This window comes from Salvelinus sp. IW2-2015, linkage group LG4p, assembly GCF_002910315.2.
Source record: "Salvelinus sp. IW2-2015 linkage group LG4p, ASM291031v2, whole genome shotgun sequence".
Lineage (NCBI taxonomy): Eukaryota > Metazoa > Chordata > Actinopteri > Salmoniformes > Salmonidae > Salvelinus > Salvelinus sp. IW2-2015.
The window spans coordinates 8,371,517-8,392,256 of NC_036841.1; the positions used below are offsets into that span (position 1 = coordinate 8,371,517).

General features: G+C 42.5%; 1 protein-coding gene across 2 annotated transcripts in view; it reads right to left on the reverse strand.

The window, feature by feature from the left end:
• The window catches only part of snx19b (sorting nexin 19b), a 32,325-nt gene that overhangs the window by 10,991 nt on the left and 594 nt on the right, over positions 1-20,740 (reverse strand). For both annotated transcript variants that reach the window (XM_070437733.1, XM_023981656.2), the window contains exons 2-9: positions 18,916-20,619; positions 18,097-18,235; positions 17,876-17,976; positions 15,851-15,970; positions 15,055-15,161; positions 12,760-12,853; positions 12,469-12,640; positions 11,042-11,171 (exon numbers count right to left, since the gene is read on the reverse strand). In XM_070437733.1, coding sequence (XP_070293834.1) covers positions 11,042-11,171; positions 12,469-12,640; positions 12,760-12,853; positions 15,055-15,161; positions 15,851-15,970; positions 17,876-17,976; positions 18,097-18,235; positions 18,916-20,589 — 2,537 coding nt within the window. In that variant the 5' untranslated portion in view covers positions 20,590-20,619. The remainder of the gene's footprint in view (positions 1-11,041; positions 11,172-12,468; positions 12,641-12,759; positions 12,854-15,054; positions 15,162-15,850; positions 15,971-17,875; positions 17,977-18,096; positions 18,236-18,915; positions 20,620-20,740) is intronic.

A 20,740-nucleotide genomic window follows, 5' to 3' on the forward strand; every position in this document is an offset into this window, starting at 1 on the left:
GAACATTGGGCAGATGGCCTGAGCAATAAGGCGCATCATTGAGGGCCTCTTGAGAGGTCTGTCTCTGTCTGACAAGTCCTGCTTGAGGAAACTCAACTGTCTATATGTCCAGAAGGGGTGGGGGGGGGGGGGGTTAAGGCTGATAGTTCTGTGTGATGAGGGGTGTGTGGGACAGGGGCATAATTTTCTACTTATAAACAGTCAGGATGTTGCCCCCCGCCCCCCCTACCACCGACGCCATAAAAAAGCTGTGTCCTCTTCACTTGAGAGCTCACAGGGAAGAGCACATCTTTTTTTCTTATGACCCAACATCTTGACTGTCCATAAATTGGAAAGGACTTACGGGAAGTCTGCCGCTGTATGACTCATGTTAATTACAGGCCCAGCAGAATCTCATAAGGAATAGAGGTTGGGGGGCTGACAAATAATGACACAGCAGAGTGGGGGCTATTCAGTGGCAGTGCTGGGGCATCATTTGAAGAGCTTTAGCACTGCAGGCATACTATAGACACGCACTACTTGGCTCACTGCAGCTCCCACTAAAAGGGGCTTAGGGGGCAATGTTATAATTCTCCTCTGGATCTGTCAATGCCTTGGAGGGAGACTCATGAGACTGTTAAAAACCAGGGGTGGATATTGTGTGTGAAGTCCTGTGAACAAGTGTGGTTGCACATAGGCCTGCCAGCACAGTGTGATCATCAGAGGGAGACTGATAGCTTGGTGAACCCCTCAAATAACCCCTATTGACCTCAACAGAACACACTATGTTGTGCTTCTACATAGGCCTATTAGGCAAGCTTAACAAATTGCTTTCGATCCGAATCTGTAGTAGAGACATGGAGAGCATTTCACTAAAACTCACACAATGCAATCCAAAATCCCTTAACAATCTCCCTCTGTTCTTTGCGCACAAGTGGTCAAGAGAGGTTAAAATACTAAATGAAAAATAAAAAGATGGTAGAACAACATGTTAACAAAGATTCAGAAGCCTTTGTGAAATATTTTCATTACAGAACCATAGATTATCAAGGGTTAACTATAACTTGATACCTCAAGCTATTAAAATGCCATAGTTATCTTGTTGCCAGAGAGTTCTTTAAGTTTCTTAAATTCATTATAATGGCAGTCTCCTCTGTGATTGTTGATGGAATGCATTCAATACACTTCCAGCGTTGATACTACAGCACAAAGTGCATGGTATAAATAACCACGTGGCAGACTCGAGCTGTGCTTACCGTAACCACCTCTAAGAGTGGGAAGTCTTTTGGATGGGACAAAATAAGCAGTTGGCCAAAGTAGTTGTAATGAAGTGTTAGTAAAAGCCCCACTCTATACAGTCGACTTCCTGGTAAGAATGGAGGAGTGTGATCATCTGGGGTGCATTTCTCTTCAAATAGATCCATCTCCACTGTGGTCTTTATTCTGAAAACCTTGTATGGTGTCTGGTGTCCTAATCATTCTGGCATGCCTGGGTAAGTGAGGAGAACGCTGCATCAGAGAACTAGTGCTTACCAGACCTGGGTTCAAATAGTATTTGAAATACTTGTTTGCTTGAGCCTGCCTGGAATGTGCCAGATGGGTGGGGTTTGCACTCTTAGGACTATTTCAGTGGTCCCATTCCACCAGGCGAGCTCAATCAAGCACAGCTTAAGTATTGGAAAGATTTCAAATACTATTTTTTAAACCCAGATCTTGTGCTAACATGTTCCGTTGAAACCTCTGTTGAGCCAATTAGCATCCAAAAGGTGTCTGGCAGACTGAGGCCTCCAGGCGGATCGTGAGCCAGAAAGGCCAGCAGGAGCAGCACAGTACAGTACAGTATTACCTAGTTCTCCTCTGGCCTCTACAGGCATTTGATGTGTCTGTTTCCACTGAGGCGCAGGCTAGCCTAACCAGGTATGGTCTGGCGTCATCAGATCACCGTCTACATCCACCATCTACCCCATCCATGCTATGTCGGTGTATGTGTGTGTACACGTTTTACTATACTTGTGAGTACCAGAAGACCTCACAAGAAAAGTAAACCAACTAAAATTCAGAGAAGTGAGGAAATGTTGCTGTCCTCACTTGTAAAAATACAATTTTGGGGTTTGGTTATGGTTAGAATTAGGATTAGGGGTTTGTGGTTAGGTTCAGAATTTGTGTTAGGTAAATAGGATTTTGAATGGGGATCAATTGTTGGTCCTCACAAATATAGTAAGACATATCTGTGTGTGTGCATCTGCGTGTGTCTTGTGTGTGTCAGGGGCTGTTTTTATTGGGAGTGTCGTGGCACCGCATTTCATCGGCTGGTCAACACACTGACATCTAACGTTACCGACCGTGTGTGGCTGGGGCAGGTTTTCAGAAAGGCTGATTTCACAGTCTAGTGCATCGCGCCAGGGACAGTTAGAGGCTGTGTCTCTCCAACATCCATCTCAAAGTGCCCTTTTCCTGCTACTAGTCTCTCAGACTACAGATCATATCCCCCTTTGATTCACCTTGCGCATAGGGCAGACTTCCTTGAACCAATTTCTGGTAACAAATGGCATGTAAGTCTATACCAACGATTGTGGTCTGGAGGACTACGGCATTTTAGCTACCATGAAAACCATCATACAATTGAGAAAGACTGGATACTGCAATGGCGTGGAAACCAAAGAAAGTATAAGGAAAATGTTATACACCTAACATTCCAATAGGATTTGGGTACTGGCTTGACACCTAACACAGGCAACACAGCTCATAGAAGTCAGAAACAGTATTTGCATGCCTGTGCCCCTGYTTGTTTTACCAATTACCATACATGGATTGGATGAGTTACTTTGCCAATAGCTTGTTTCAATTCATGGTTGTCATTTGCAAACCCTTCACTTCCATACATATTAGTAAAGGAGAGTGATTGAATATATGCAGCCTATGAGACAGTTATAGAAGACATAGTAGCAGACCAGTCAGTCTGGGTGAAATACACGTCTCTCACATGAGAAATGAGAGGAGGAACCTGCCAGACAGTATTCCTCTCTGTTAGTAATTACTTGTGGGTTGGGGCTTGCCAGACAGAGCAATTTACGGCAGCAGGTGACATCTCATCCTGAAAAGAAAATCACCCAGCAGAATTTCCTTTTGGTCAGAGCGGCACCCGACGAGAAGAATACCAGGAGCCATGAGCGAGTGACAGTTTCAGAAACAAAGCCTAATCAAAAGGCTATAAACACTTTATGGCAGGGCAACTCTAAATATAGCGGGAAGGATAGTTATAACGACATTTATATAAAAACATCAACGTCAATAAAAGTAAACCCCTCTGCCACTAAACCACTTGAATCACTGCTTAACCCAGGGTTTCCCAAATTCGGTCCTGCCCACCCCCCTGGTGCACGCTTGGTTTTTGCCCTAGCACTACACAGCTGATTCAAATGACCAACTCATCATCAAGCTTTGATTATTCAAATCAGTTGTGTAATGCTGGGGCAAAAACCAAAACGTGCCCCCAGGGAGGGGGGGGGGGGGGGGGGGGGGCTAGGACCAACTTTGGGAAACCCTGGTATAACCTAATAGGGTAATCCAACATTTCAATACACATGGCTCTCTTTTACTGAAATTCAACTATCAGATGGTTGTACCTTGCTCATACTAACTAGCCTACAGTTTAATTTGACTTTAGAACTCAGATGCTACACATAATAAATGATTCAATACGAAGAAATACCAGTGAAGGCAATTACAATCAGAGCCCAATCAAAATAACTTTAACTGTTGAATTAATTTGTTTAAATTCCTTAGTTTAAGAGAATATAGATTGAATGCTTGGTCAGGAATCAGTAMTAAAGAAAACTGAGGGCCAGTCAGGCTAGTATATGCATAAAAGATTGTCAAGTTGTGCCTGTAACTATTCACGTTGTTGACACTGGGCTGCATTGCTTTAGCTGAAGACTACCATTTTTGGTCAAAGGGGCATTGATCTGTTTGAACTAAAATTACCCAACAACTTTTTTTGGAGCCCGAGTCACTGCAGAACTATGCCTTTGGTTTGTCGTAGCAGAGCACGTCGTCCCCATGCAGCTCAGGTGGAAGAAAAAGGTTGGCTGAAGTGTGAACAAAGGCATTAAGCCTACCGCTGACTTCACGTCACTGACAATGACAAGTGCGTTTATCGCTTATCAAGGCTAATTTTACCCAGCTTCAGATCGTGTTGCTGGTTGTGCACTTTTCAGGAATCAAACAATATCTCCCCTGGACCCTTWTGGGCTGACTGTGTTGACCAGAGTGGACTCCATCATGTCCTTGATGTCCACTGKCAGGAGCACGGGGGWGAATGCCACTAAATGGTGCAGCTTAAAAGGGATACTTCACTCAAATTAGAATTTCGGGTTTGTTTACCTAGCCACTGTCCAAAACCGCTAACTTTCGTACTTTTAAACCAAAAACCAATAGGAAGTCAATATGTCTGATATATGCATGTTTTAAATTGTTTTAAAATTGCAAGTATCCTACAGACACAGCTAGCTGACTGAACTAGGGGGAATACAGCGTAGAACCATGTATTTCATAACGTTTGCTTCGGCAGGGGGRAAAAAACCTCACCAAGACTTGATCCTTGCCTGGCAGATCACTAGAACCCATACAGGGTGTCCGGACACTTTCCGCCAGCCATGCTGTTAAGTAGTGGTGGGTAACGATGGAACCAATGCAGCCTGGTCCAAACCTGATTGCAACATGGTCACGAGGAACCTTCCCTCCATCAATGGCCTTTCCATTGGGTACAAGTTCAACACTGATATTGCTCATTGTCTTTGTCTCGGACAGCATGATSACACTGTTGAAGAGGGTGCCGTGTCAGAACAGACTGTTGGGGATGTCACACCTCAACGGAACAACGAGTGATAAGGTTACATAACAGGGCTCTTTTCCATCCCTGCKATGCCAAATCTCCTGGAAACCAATGGCCTGACCACCAGTGCAGTGGACTCAAACAAAAGCTGGGCGCCTGCAATGGGGTCTTCCTTCACCCCTCCTTCCCTGCTGGGTGAACAACTCATAACTCACAGAGTATGAAGCACAGGAAGACCCTCTGTGCAATGAAAATAACCAGCACCACTGTTAGAAACCAYCATCTCTGAAGGATGCTTATTTTGGGGCCAATCATTTAGGCTGAACAGCCGAACTCGCCCTGGCTGTCAATGAAAAGCATTCACCATTAAAGAACAACAAAGCCTCACACTTACTTAACTCTGGATAAAAAAAAATCAGCTTTGACACCTCCCCAAAAAGACAGTTAATGAAAAATGTAAGTTGAGAGAAATAAAAAGTCTATACTGGGACAAGGCGGAATCTATAACAGGACACCAACAGAAAAACATTGCCTTGAAACAGCTGGTGTTTTTTTAGGTTCTAAATAAAAATAATTCAAGCAAACTATTGGGTAACAGTAATACACATCTGTAACGTTTCGGGCCTGTCCACCAGTATACTGGCAGGTCCCATCATTCAATCTTTCCCCTCCGAAAATGGATGTCGGCTGTGGACTTGGCGGGAAGCCCTGCTGTACACTACAGCGCAAATGACCCATTTGACATGGCAAAACATGTCACTGCATGGATCTGCTCCACACATGACAGCAGAGCTGGAGAGCCGGGCTGTACAAGCTGTGGTCAGACTGGTCCTCAACTGGGTTAAAGATGTCAAACATACAGTRGAGTTGTTTGCCGCCTCACCTCCATCACGAACAAGTGCTCCATTCAACGTCCTGAGAAAGGCAGTGTGCTGATGGAGTCGTAGGGTATTTCAGGTGCCACTCCAGCAGGGAACACCTGTACTTTGTCTATTCTGTCAAGGGTCATACTTGGCTTGCTGTCGATTCATTACCCAAATATGAAGTATTTTATGGACTTGGGGAGCAAAATGTTCCACACTGGAATATGTTATCAACTATGCTCAGCTGAGGCAAAAGGTTGCACCGAAGTTAAGCTACTTCATTCAACTTGACTACTGGGAGGTTTCAATCATCACTTCATGTATCACTGTTATGTCAATGCCAGTAAGACTGTGACATTGGATGCTAGAACAACAGTCCAGTACTATATAGGCATGCCCCTGTCTCAAACTAAAACTACAGGTGTCAGAAATCGGATCCAAAATGACCAAAAAGAGGAAACTATCATTCTATTGAACTGATAATAGACAGGGGCTAAAGGGTGAAAATGAAATAGAATGGGAAAACGGTACAGGCGATGTGATACAAAACAGTGGAGAAGGACACAGACACCTATTTTTCAACACCTCTTCTCACCTTGGGAATGCATCTGAACACATTTGAGAGCCATGTCATGCAAAACAGATCTCAGATTCCCTTGGCTTAAGATGGTCCCTTAAGTACACTGATGACTGCAGGATACTGCACATAACAAAACAAGCATATCATCACCCTGTGGGACCACCTTATGGGGAAATGTGGTATATTTAACGCTTACGGCGTTACTCACTGTTCAGAAACCAGACAGAGTRAGAGGACTGTTTGTGTGAAGTTCATATCTGTGTATATGAAATTGTTGTCATTCACAAAGCCTAAAGATAATTTTGCTGCTGTACCCTGTGAGGCTACAGAATATATAATATGTCACTAAGAAGATGATTTTATCCAAAGAGAGTTACAAAACAGTGAGTGCATAAATTGAGTATGTGTGTATGTGATCCCTGCAGGAATTTAACCCATGACCTTGGTGTTGCTAGCACCACACTCCTACCAACTGTACCGGACAGTATATGAGGAATATTGTTCAATGCGATAAGATTGTCAGTCATTCCTTCGATGCCGTTCCTCTGAAGATTGTGCTTGCTTCATGTACAGACAAAAAGACACAAATCTGGCCTCGAGTGGATTTTCCAGACTTCTGTCTAAGGGTGAATATTTTCATCTTAGATTGTCCCAGTTTCCAGTCTATAAAATTATGCATCTCCCTAACCAATGCCTTGGACCCCATTTACGAGAGCATGTCTCCAGCCAAATCCTTCACACAGACGTTGTGTGTTGGAGGCCGGGCTCCATCCACTCGTGGTTCTTGATTAAAGCAGAGCAGACATGCAAGCGGTGCCGGTGACAGTCATGGACCGGGTTTCCATGRCCCGCATCTCCTTTGCATTTTACTAAACACTTATGTCATATTAAATAGGTTTAGCGCTGGTTTCCTGGCGTTTCAATTTTGTAACTGTAAGTAAACAACTCAAAAACTCTGAAGTCATCGATGCACTGCACTGAGAAGTACTGCGAACCTTTAATCAAATTCGGTAGTGTCTTGAAAACCTGAACAGATAGACAGTACAGTCAACAGTAGCCAAAGCTATATGCCTAGTAACTTAGCCTAGCTAACCTTTCCCTTGTTAGAGAATTTAAAGAGTGAAAGAATTTAAACGTGTTTTCATCTACTGCTATCTCCAGAGGCTATCTCCAGGGGGCCTTAGGGTATAGCTAGCATAGCTGAGCAACATGTAAAAAGATGAGAGGACTAGTTGCCACAGTGAGAACGGTCTCTGCTGACAGACTGATGCTTTAAATAGCTCGGACCAACAACACAGGGGCCACTAATACAGGGCCCTCTGTCTTTAGGGAGGGTTAGGTGACTTAGATCACACAAACCCAGAACATTGTATGCATGTTGGGTTTACTGCTACAGGGTCAGCTATACYCGTCTATGACCGAACTTCTGTGAAGTTGTTGCTGAAGGCATTCTCAGAGAAGGGAAGCCAACCAAACATATCAAATTCAAGATTCAGAGGTACCTTTACGACACCAGAAGTACCTTTCTTTCCATTCAAGAAAATACGCTTAATGAGCCTAAATTMAAAATGTCAACCTCAAAAMTACCTTCTCAAAAAAGCAACAGTCATTACATTAATCAAAATCCTTCTATTAATCTTAAAGAGAAACACAGTTTTTCCTCATAGAATTAGATTGAAAACTAGGAAGCTTCTACTTCATAAACAGGATTGGTCTTGCACATGGCCAATCACATCCCAGTCTGGCTGAGGCTCAGCTCACACATCAAGGCCCAGGGGCCCCTGTGATACGATACTTTCCGATGCTCCTGTCGAAACGGAAACCCTCGTAAAAGTCGTCAGAGCGGCAAGAGTCAGAGGAGAAAATCTCATTAGGAAAACAAGTTAGCCTAAGCATTATCACAGCATCAACGATATTTATTTTGAATGGAACTAGGTCAAGCGTTTATACACCATCCTTTAKGCTTTTAATTTCAGAGTAGGAGTGTTAGTGCTGATATAGGATCAGTTTTGCCATTTTGATCAGAATGAATACGATTATATGGATAGGGGGGGACCTGATTCTAGATCAGCTCTCCTACTCTGAGACGCTTTGTGAATACAGTCAGAGTTCTCCAAACTGCTTCTAATATACAAGGACGCCAGAAATAAATGTTGTTAAGATTAAATGCATTATCAAGATACTATCATTAGGGTCTATCAAGCTTTAGGATACCTTGGTAGGCCTACTGATCATAGCAGAGAAGAACCTACTGCTTCAAAATCAGTTTCACCACAAARAAATGGAAACAGAAGCAACTAATTGCATAACATAGGCCTACTGTAGGTACAGAGGCACTGTGGAAAGTTATAGAACAGCAGGTTGAGGAAGCTGGGAAATAATAGATTTTCAAAGTGATTAATATATCTTCCAAATCAATGTGAATCAATGCAATGTGAAATAAATAACAGGACTCTGTGAAATGTGAAGAAAACATCTGTCTCGGAGCAAAAGGAAAAACATTCCTTTAAAATACGAGCTCCTGACAGATGGTATTATTGTGAAGCCATTTGAAGGGACCATGAAAGACACGTTCATAACTGCGTGCGTGTGCGTGTGTATGTGTGTGTGTATTGCTATCCTTGTGGGTACCGGAAATATGTGTGTGTGTGTGTGTGTGTGTGTGTGTGTGTCTAGCCCTGAGTGAGAGCATTTCGGACTCGGACAGTGGAGGAGGCGAAAGGTCATTGGAGAATTAGAGAAAAATCTCCTCTTGCTTGAGACTACCCTTTCAAATAAATGACCGTGACACAGAGGCATGCAAAGTAACAGGCTACTTGACCGCCAAAATAACGATTACCCTCCGAAGAGCCAACATACCTGTCCCATATGTGCGAGGAGAGGAGCATGCCCAATTTGACTGGAGCGTGGAGCGAGGAGCGAGTTCCCCAAAAGCTGGAGCAGCGGACTTCTCTCCCACTCCAATTCCGCTCCAGTAGCGCTCACTTCACGAGCTCAGGACATGCCCGGCCCAGCATGCATCTGTAGTCTACTTGTGTGCTGCTATAGCCCCTTGCTTTAGCTACTGTCATGGAGTTCGCWAAATATTTTCATAAAGAAACTTATGAAACACTCAGGTGCAAAATCAAGGTGACTTCCAAAGATCAGGAGGACCAAGAGCAAGAGAGGGAGTGTGGTGATGTAGTGTCCACAACTAAAGAACCACTATGGAATCTGAAAAGACACGTATCTCGAAAGCATGATGGTGTACTTACTATGTGCACTTGCTAACGGAAAGGAATGAGGTGGGTAGCTAGCAAAGTGTGTCATTATAGCAAAGTATTTATAAACAAAAAATCTGATCTCGTAAAAAGTTTGGTTGATTTTGGTTCTATTATCTATAGAATAGGCTATCATTGATTTTGGCCGAATAGGCCTGACATATAACCTCTTTCAAGGAGCTTTCTGTTTTGATTGGGTTATTTTGCCTAAAAACCTTTCGGCCTACCTATATATTATTTTTTATTTTTTTACTCTGCATCCCTGCCCAGCCTGGCAAGTGGCCCAAAGGGTGTTTAGCATCCCTAGTGGCTCTGCAAGCGCCGAGAAGGTATTCTCCGCTGCTGGCCTGCTCTCCAGGCACCATCGCATCAGCCACAGACTCTGGCCAAATTCGTGTTTCTAAAAGTGAATAAGACATTTTTCATTTAATTTAATTGTAAGTAAGTCATAGCCTTTATGCACAATTTATAGACTATAATAATTGAATACAAAGAAATGTTGTTTAAATGCTGAGCGCTTAATGTTCATGCCAGCCTAGCGTGTCTCACTCACAAATGCTTCATCATTTATTTATTTGGAGGCTATAACTTTGAAATAATAGGCTAATAATAATAATAATATAGCCTAAATAATTCATTTTCGTTCCTTCTGAACGATGCTTCTTAGGCTCCCTGTCTGGCTCCTAACCTATTTAGAGTGTTTATATGCTGTTTAATATGACATGTAGCCTATTTGAAATGATGAGCGTTTTTTACTGTCACCTTTTCATGTTGTTTATTAAAATACGTTTCATTCAAATCATATGGTTTGGTTTCAATACTTCAAATCTAAATGATAGGTCCAGGTAATCACAAAATTGGTTAGACTGTGATTTTAATGAATGGAGCGAATTTGGAGCAGCAGTTTTTTTCCCTGTGAGCATGGAGTGTTTTTTAGCGGAGCGGTTGTAAAGGACGTGGAGCGCCGGAGCGGAGCACAAGCATCGTTCAGTGAGCGATGAGCGGGATTTCTGACCGCACAACTCCGCACACATGCTCTGGTCCCAGTACACAACATCGCTGAGGTGCAAATTCTTTACGAGCTCAGAGATTGTACTCTTGCACATTAGAGAAACAGTTTCCAGTTATTCAGCAGAAACCACAACAACCACATTGGCCCCTTTTATAAACTCCTTGAGATATGTAAGACACCTTACTTGTTTGACAAAATAATACTGGAACAATACTGTATCCACATAAGTCTTTTGCTAAATGCTTAATTCTAATAAGAGTTTGGGTGCACAGTAAGTCAAAATTAAATCCACTCACACAGTCAATCTTCTGAAAAGGTCAATTTCGAAATTATAGGTTCCGGATTTCCATATGTTCTGATATACAGTACTAGATATGGGAGGTCAGTGGCTGACTGGTAAGTGGTGAGAGATGTCAACTAGTTTTGGGGGACTTGTGCTCTATGGCTGTCCATGCCATAGAAATAGACTGGAGTAGAGTAATAATTATATTTCTATGGTCCATGTATCAGTACCTGTCAATGAGGGTTCCAAACAGCAGCCGGATAGTCTTCCGGATGTTGTCGGTGCACAGCCAGCTCCACTGGTCCTTCATTAGCAGACACATGATGTCTAGGGCCACGTCAGCCAGGGCCGTCTCCGCCACTGTGGACAGTACCACAAAACACACATCAAATACACACACACGTAAACGACACGCACACACACTTTACAAAGTAGCCCACATTCTTGAAACAAGCACAATAAACACCATAGGTTTGAAGCCTTGTGTATGTATCACTATTTACCATGCATTAGCAGTGGTCCAAAGTCAAATAATTTAGAGAAAGCAACTGTATCTCAGTTTTCAACCAAAMATACTAAATAACATTCTGGCTATGAAATATGAAAATCACAAAACACTAAAGCCTCATGTAAGTGTTGGATATCTACTGTATGTCAACATTATTGGCAAAATTTGTCAGAGGAAATCTGTAAAAAGGAAAAAACCTATGATACACACAATGTCAAACATTGACACAACCAGTAACCTCTTGCTCCTGGACAGATTTCTCAGCATAGACAAAAAAAATACCCCCAACAAATGTTTGCCAATACTTCCCTCTAGTGGTGACATTATAGTACTGCATTGGTATGCTGGTCACATCATTCAGGTTAACTTTTCAACCTTGAAATGTTCAGGAGTGATCTGGATGTTTCAGACCTGTCTGGTTAGTGAGAGTGAGCCAGACGGCTCACCATGAAAGTCTGGCCCACATCTGAAACGCATCTCCTTCAGACAAGACAATGAGCAGACTTTAAACATGGAAGCCCTAGCAATTTGGATTCAATTAAAAAGGGACATGCTCATTCCAATGTCGAGTCGTGGGAGATAGTTTCCATATGAAGTCAATGAGATCACAATTTTTTTCTAAGGCCATTCACTGGATCGGAGACATACAATAGACTGCTGGTCTTCCATGTGTGGAGAGAAGTAMTAGGCAAGATCAGTTAGAGGACCTAAACCTTCTGTCCACATTCTAAAACACTGAATATTCATAGACCGGGCCAGAAACTGAACTTAAACCAAGTAAGAAAAGTAGCAAATCCTGTTTTTATGTACAGTAAAAAAACATTTCACAATGAATGAGCCATTCAAGCTCAGTCTGGAGTGGAAGATGTGGGCGGAATTGTGCTTCCCCTGACTTCACAGTCACGCCACACTGTCYGTCTGTCTGTCCACACAGTAAGAAGCATGCATGCATTCACGCACGTACAAACAGACACTGCCGGGATGAACAGAAAGCGGTCATGGCGTAAAGATCCATTATCACAAGATTTTTGTATGAACTTAGTTCCTGTATTGAACTAATGGGGCATTGAACAATATTGTGAGGTGTCATTGTGTAAGTTTACGCACCCACCACTACTAAAATATCCACATTCTTTGCACAGTCCTTACCAGAGTCTTGAATGGATGCACCTGGTAAATTATTCCGTGTGCACCCACAGCCTCCAACTTCTACTCTGAGGCCTGGACAGCCTTCCCTCTCAGCCTCTGCRTCACACATCACCGCTAGTTCCTGCTCCTTAATAAAGGCCTCTAGACCAGCAACCGACAGGCCGTTAAACCCCTGCAAAAAGAGAAGCATGACAAACATTCATGTGTTTAAGGATTAAAAACTCTTAGAACAAAATGTCATGCAACAATCGTCACTGTAGACGAGAGACYACAGCACAGTGAAGTACTTACTGTGCTCCCCTCATCTAAGCAGTATAGCACTTTAGGCCTCATGTCAGACACATTAAGGACTGGGGTGATTTTGCTGGAGAACCTTAGCCGGGACCTGTAAACAGACACACATATCATACTTTATTTATTTAACAATACATTTCACAAAATGTCATGCGCATTTCATAATGAAATAATGTATACATATATATACACACAGATATCTATCCATCCATACATCCACACACAAACATATATATATACACATACATACCGGGTGTACAAAACATTAAGAACAACTTCCTCATATTGAGTTGCACCCCCCTTTTGCCCTCAGAACAGCCTCAATTCCTCAGGGTATGATCTCTACAAGGTGTCGAAAGCGTTCCACAGGAATGCTGGCCCATGTTGACTCCAATGCTTCCCACAGTTGTGTCAAGTTGGCTGGATGTCCTTTGGGTGGTAGATCATTCTTGATAAACACAGGAAACTGTTGAGCGTGACAAACCCAGCAGCGTTGCAGTTCTTGACACACTCAAACCGGTGTGCCTGGCACCTACTACCATACCCCGTTCAAAGGCACTTCACCCTCTGAATGACACTTTACCCTCTGAATGGCACACATACACAATCCTTGTCACAATTGTCTCAGAGCTTAAAAATCTTTCATAAACCTGTCTCCTCCCCTTCATCTACACTCATTGAAGTGGATTTAACAGGTGACATCAATAAGGGATCATAGCTTTCACCTGGTCAGTCTGTCATTGAAAGAGCAGGTGTTCATAATGTTTTGTACACTCAGTGTATATATTCAGKGTTGGACGGATTACTTGAAAAATKTAATTACAGATTACATGACAATAAATGTAATTTGTAAAATAATCCATTGGATTAATCAAATTGAGTAATGTAATCTGATTACTTTTTGATTAACACCTTGGTAAATCAGCATCTGCCTCGTCAGATTATCTTGCAGAACAATCAGTTCCCTCTAAAGCTTACTGTAAACTTCCCAGTCGAAACAGTTCGAGCATATATTATGACAACATTTTGGTGTTTGGCAGAAGTTTTTTGGGCTGTTTGAGCACACAAAATGTTGTCTTGAAGCTTGTCGAAGTTCGGTAGCCGAAGTCTTCGCCCCTTTGTCAGTGATTGGTCAACACTAGGGATTCTTCAATGAAGTGTTGTCATTCAACGACAGACGACGAGTTTTAATGCAAATCTTTTCACCTGAGAAATACTGCACCAAACATAGTTAAACTTAGTTAGATATACAATTGTTTGACTAAGCCCTCCAAGGCAAAAATATCCAAACGAATTACAAATTTATTGAGTTATCTTAGATTAATTTAGACTATTTTGAAGAATTGTACTGGCTATGTTGTTGATACGGCATCTCAAGAGGGACAAAAGCAAAGGAATATTAACGGAGYATGCGAGCAGACRTTCACTTCGCCTAGCCGAGCTCTGCTAGGAGCAAACTGACCTTATTTATGCGGACACCTTTACTCTGCCCACTCAACCCCAGAATCCTTGGGAAAGTGCAGGCTCAACTTTTTAATGCATCTTCTTCATGAAATGGCATCACTAAAACGTCAGCGTTACTGTCAAGCTTTTCCAACGCTCATTCTTTGATTGTGAAATTATGGGCCTACATCCTCCCACCAAACAGATTGTGGCCAGCAAAATAGGAAATGGTCATGTCTGGCCCTCCCTTCATGTAACAGTCTGGTATGACTTCAAAGACAGACAGATAGGTAGGTAGATTTCAGTATACTCATTTCCACTGAAACTTGAGATTTAGCAGAGTAAGTAGCGGTTTGTCGTATCTGTCATGCCAGTTCTTGGGAAGTGAACAGGGTGTTGACTAATCAAAAATGAACTTTATACACAAACTTTTTTGTGACTTTTTTGTGGTGAAAAACATTTCTATGAAACGAAACCAAGCAGATTTCAAAATAGATTAGAACAGAAAGGAAAAGCTTCCATTCCCACTGAAAGGTGACTTCTCAGCAGTGTGGCTCAAAACAGCTTTCAAACATCTGCCATTTCTGTGTGTTTGAGGCAAACACCTACAGCCCACATCTTGATATTAGAAGAAGTACTGCAATATGCAATCAGCTGTTCTTWAAAATKTAACTGTAATCCAATTACACATTTAAAAAATGTAATCTGGCCTGATTACAGTTAAATAAATAAAAATATGTGATTACCTAATGATTACCTAATACAATCCGTTACTTTCCAACCCTGATTCTATTATTGAGACACCATTTATTGTATTGTTCTACAGAAGGAGGAGTTCATTTGACTTACTTGTTTTTCTTATCTGAGGAAGGCTTTCCCTCGGAGTCTCCGTCCATGTCTTCTGTAGGGCTCTGTAGCTCTGAGCGAGGAAACGCCGTCTTCAAGGTATCCACAATCTACAGAGCCATTTGTTCACACAGTTACATTCCCCTACGTATTTACTGTATTTGGACAGTGAAACAAAAACGTTTAATTTGGCTCTATATTCCAGCATTTTGGATTTGAGATCCAATGTATTATATGAAGCGACAGTGCATAATGTCACCTTTTATTTGAGGTTATTTTCATACATATCTGCTTAACCGTTTAGAAATGAACWCTTTATGTGTTTAGTCCCCCTATTATAGTGTATTAAATTGAGTAAAAGGTTTAGTATTTTGTTCCATATCCCTACCTCGCAATKACTATATTAAGCTTGTGACTCCACAAACTTGTTGGATGCATCTGCAGTTTGTTTTGGTTATGTTTCAGATAATTTTGTGCCTAAAAGAAATGAATGGTAAATCATGTATTGTGTCATTTTGGAGTCACTTTTACTGTAAATAAAATGATATGATGTTTCTGAACACTTCTACATTGTTGTGGATGCTACCATGATTACGGATAATCGGGAATGGAACGTGAATATTGAAAAACCATTCTAACTTCTCACCATTATCAATTACAGGGGAGGTAAAATGTTTGGGGGTGCAATATTGATGCCTCTAAGTTCCTCACTCTCCACATTGAGGTTTTCTGTACAGCATCTCCTTGTTTCTAATGCATACAGGCCTAGTTAATTAAAGTGATTATCAATAACACATACCTTGTCTATGTGTGATACGATGAACGGCTTCTTGACAAAGGCAATTCTTGCATCTGTATTAAGAGCAAGGAACTCCTGCATTTCTTCACTGTTGGCAGTTTCGGGTATAGCACAAAGTTGCTGAAAAATAGGGGTGATGAGTGTTAGTTTTCAAGTAACAATAAAATAACATTTTATTTGTCACATGCTTCGTAAACAACAGGTGTAGACTAACAGCGAAATGGTTGCTTTCTGTTARTCTACACCTGTTGTTTACGAAGCACGTGATTAATAAAATAGTATTTGATTTGACACTTAGGTTGGAGTCATTAAAACTTGTTTTTCMACAACTCCACAAATTTCTTGTTAACAAACTATAGTTTTGACAAGTCGGTTAGGACATCTACTTTTTGCATGACACATGTMATTTTTCCAACAATGGTTTACAGACAGATTATTTCACTGATAATTCACTGTATCACAATTCCAGTGGGTCAGAAGTTTACATACACTAAGTCAACTGTGCCTTTAAACAGCTTGGAAAATTCCAGAAAATGATGTCATGGCTTTTGAAGCTTCTGATAGGCTAATTGACATAATTTGAGTCAATTGGAGGTGTACCTGTGGATGTATTTCAAGGCCTACCTTAAAACTCAGTGCCTCTTTTCTTGACATCATGGGGAAATCTAAAGAAATCAGCCAAGACCTCAGAAAAAAAATTGTAGACCTCCACAAGTCTGGTTCATACCTTGGGAGAAATTTCCAAACGCCTGAAGGTACACGTTCAATCTGTACAAACAATAGTTATGCAAGTATACACACATGGGACCACGCAGCCGTCATACCGCTCAGGAAGGAGACACATTCTGTCTCCTAGAGATGAACGTACTTTGGTGCAAAAAGTGCAAATCAATCCCAGAACAACAGCAAAGGACCTTGTGAAGATGCTGGAGGAAACAAGGTACAAAAGTATCTATAGCCACAGTAAAACGAGTCCTATATCGACATAACCTGAAGGCCGCTCAGCAAGGAAGAAGCCACTGCTCCAAAACAGGCATAAAAAGCCAGACTACGGTTTGCAACTGCACATGGGGACAAAGATTGAACTTTTTGGTTAGATGTTCTCTCTGGTCTGATGAAACAAAAAATAGAACTGTTTGGCCAATAATGACCATCGTTATGTTTGGAGGAAAAAGGTGGAGGCTTTGCAAAGCCGAAGAACACCATCCCAACCGTGAAGCACAGGCGTGGCAGCATCATGTTATGGGGGTGCTTTGCTGCAGGAGGGACTGGGGCACCTCACAAAATAGATGGCATTATGAAGGATGGAAATTATGTGGATATATTGAAGAAACACTCCAAGACATCAGTCAGGAAGTTAGAGCTTGGTCGCAAATGGGTCTTCCAAATGGACAATGACCCAAGCATACTTCCAAAGTTGTGGCAAAATAGCTTAAGGACAACAAAGTCAAGGTATTGGAATGGCCATCACAAAGCCCTGACCTCAATCCATAGAAAATGTTGTGGCAGAACTGAAAAAGCGTGTGCGAGCATGGAGGCCTACAAACCTGACTAAGTTACACCAGCTCTGTCAGGAGGAATGGGCCAAAATTCATCCAACTTATTGTGGGAAGCTTGTGGAAGGCTACCCGAAACACTTGACCCAAGTTAAACAATTTAAAGGCAATGCTACCAAATACTAATTGAGTGTGTGTAAACTTCTGACCCACTGGGAATATGATGAAAGAAGTAAAAGCTGAAATAAATCATTCTCTCTACTATTATTCTGACATTTCACATTCTAAAATAAAGTGGTGATCCTAACTTACCTAAAACAGGGAATCTTAACTAGGATTAAATGTCAGGAATTGTGAAAAACTGAGTTTAAATGTATTTGGCTAAGGTGTATGTAAACTTCCGACTTCAACTGTATATGGCAATGAGAAATATTAAATTAAAGTGTATAATACATGCAGTTTACAATGTACAAAACAAACAAAAAAATATTGTTTTAATTCCCAAGGCTTGAGTTAAGATGTTACCAACCTTGAGGAAAGTCTCGAGCAGCCCTTTCCTGGCCTCAACTTTGTCACTGTCCATGTTACCGAACGGCAAGTCTGGAAATATTTTCTTTGGTCCTTTCACATCTAAACCATGTTAGTGAGATCAGTTAGAAGCTGTAAGAAAGACACCCAGTCTAGTTCCACATGACACATGGAACTAAAACGCCTGAAAACGCCTGTCATTGTTCAGATAACAATACTTACTTTTGATGAGTTTTCGCAAGTCTGATTTCTCCTCCAAGCGGGTCTGTAGGTTGAGAAACTCACTATATCGCCGGTTGACCGTGTGATAGGCAACTGGCTGGATAGACCCTGGGATATTAGAGTCCATTGCTGTTTCATACTGAAAGACATATGTTTTAGCACAAAACAAACTAGATTAATATAGACWAAAATAATCTCGAAACTTCCCTTTCCACTACTTACCTTTTCTTTCCTCTACTCGGTGTTCTGGCCTTAAAACCAACACACCTCATCAATGATCAGAATAAGTTGTTTTAGCAGCGTACAGTGGGGAGAACAAGTATTTGATACACTGCCGATTTTGCAGGTTTTCCTACTTACAAAGCATGTAGAGGTCTGTAATTTTTATCATAGGTACACTTCAACTGTGAAAGACSGAATCTAAAACAAAATCCAGAAAATCACATTGTATGATTTTTAAGTAATTAATTTAATTACGAACAGGTCTGTGAGAGCCGGAATTCTTACTGGTTGGTAGGTGATCAAATACTTATGTCATGCAATAAAATGCTAATTAATTACTTAAAAATCATACAATGTGATTTTCTGGATTCCGTCTCTCACAGTTGAAGTGTACCTATGATAAAAATTACAGACCTCTACATGCTTTGTAAGTAGGAAAATCGGCAAAATCGGCAGTGTATCAAATACTTGTTCTCCCCACTGTATATGAAGACACATATGTAACCTAGCCTATTCAAACCACCAACATGTAATGTTCTCCATACTGTTCTCCATACATTAAACAACAAACAGATTCACCTTGCAATAATAACTCACCTTGACCGTGTAGAGAGTGTACGGGTGCGASCCGGTGCCACGGTGCTCCTTGGCCGTGATGGTCCCGGGGATTCGAAGGTTCTGGATGATGATTGGGCCTTCGGGGCTGCTGAGGGGCTCAAAGCTGAAGGAGGGCAGGGGTGCCATGGGGGAGGAGGTCTGCAGAGGGCCGCTCACCGACGCCGTCAGCCCATTGGAGTGGCAGCCCACCGCCAGGTCCACGCTCAGCAGCTCTCTCTCTGGGCTAGTGCCGCTGTCCCTCATCTCCAGGTCCTGGAGGCTGCTGAAACTCGAGGGAACGTCCTCCATCGTGGTGCACAACACGTTAGCGAAGGCTTCGGGGTGATCCTGTTGTTCAGAGACCAGGACTTTGGGGGAGGAAGTGACCTCGGCTAGACCAGGGTAAACCCGGAGGTCATCCTCCAGATCCATGACGCTGCTGATGTCAGTGGGCGTGGCACACTCTCGAAACCGGTCCGACAGCGCTTCCTCTGCACCAATCAGAATCAGGGACTCCATTGAGCTCCTCTTGAAATCTGTCWGAGGAGAGTCCAGGTCTGAGTCGGTCTCTTGGTAGAACGGGTTGGATTTGACTGGTCTCAGGTAGTCCATTGGACAGATACCAATGTACTGTCTAGCCTGTCGAGGCTCTTCTTCCTCTATACTATTCTGAGGGCAGTACAATTCTGCCGAGTCGATGATATCGTAAGCAGCCAACTCAGGTGTGGCAGACTCTGTGTCGTTAGGTGTTTCTGATAGGATCCTTAAGGGTAAAGAGCAAGGGACCTGAACGTCTTGCTGGGGCTGATCCTGCTCTAAGACAGTGAGATGTGGCAGTGATGGTGTTTTTGGTGGTTCTGAGGCTTTGGGGGCTTGCATACTTGACTTGGTGAAAATGGAAACGATTAACAGGTTCAGCCAGTCTGGATCCGATAGYTTCGTAATGAAGGGGAGAAGCACATTGCATGTGATGAGCTCTCCGACCACAAACCTTCCCGTTCGGGTTTCCAGGTGAGGCGGTGGGACAAGAACATGCAGCAGCAGGTCAACAATAGCCCTGGCGTAGTTCACCTCCATGGCCGAGCTCTTCACAGCAGGGTGAGGTGTGCAGACCCGGGAGTATGCTTTCCAGAGGCTGTTCTCTCCATCCGGTTGCCTCTTCAGCTCGGCCATGACTTCTTTGGCTCTCAGGTAGCTCTGAAGGTGGTCACCACACAGGTCCAAAACTCTCTGGGTCAGGACCTTCCTGTCCACTCTTCTTGACCGATTCTTCAGCTCCATCGCCATGGAGTACATGGCACTTTGCACCTCGACCTCAAAGTGCCGCTCCGAGGACACTATGCAGTACCAGGAGGACACAAAGTCTCTGATTATCTTGCGCACGGTGGTCTGTATCTCGTGGTCTAGCTGCCGCTCACTCTCAGGCGAAGGAGGGACCCTTTCCAATGTGATGAACCGCTCTAGGTGAACAACACTGTTGGAGTCCAGGACAGCCTGAGATCCCAGCCAGCCTCCCATGACCACCAGGAGGCTGGTGAAGACACACAGCAGCCATACATTCACCAGTAAATGGAAGAGAATCAGCCATGTCAGAAGAGCTCCAAAGCCCAGTAGGCTCCTCTGACCCAGTAGCTCCGCCATAGTCCACTGAATTGGGCCAACAGTGTGAGACATGGCTCTTCATATGACTTTTATATTCAGTGTCTACAAAAAATAAATGACATAAGTAACGTTAGATTCATTTTACATTATCTACCTGGCAACACAGACATAGCTAGAGAATGTATTATCTGTGATAAACTAAATTTCTTCTCTGCAACCTACA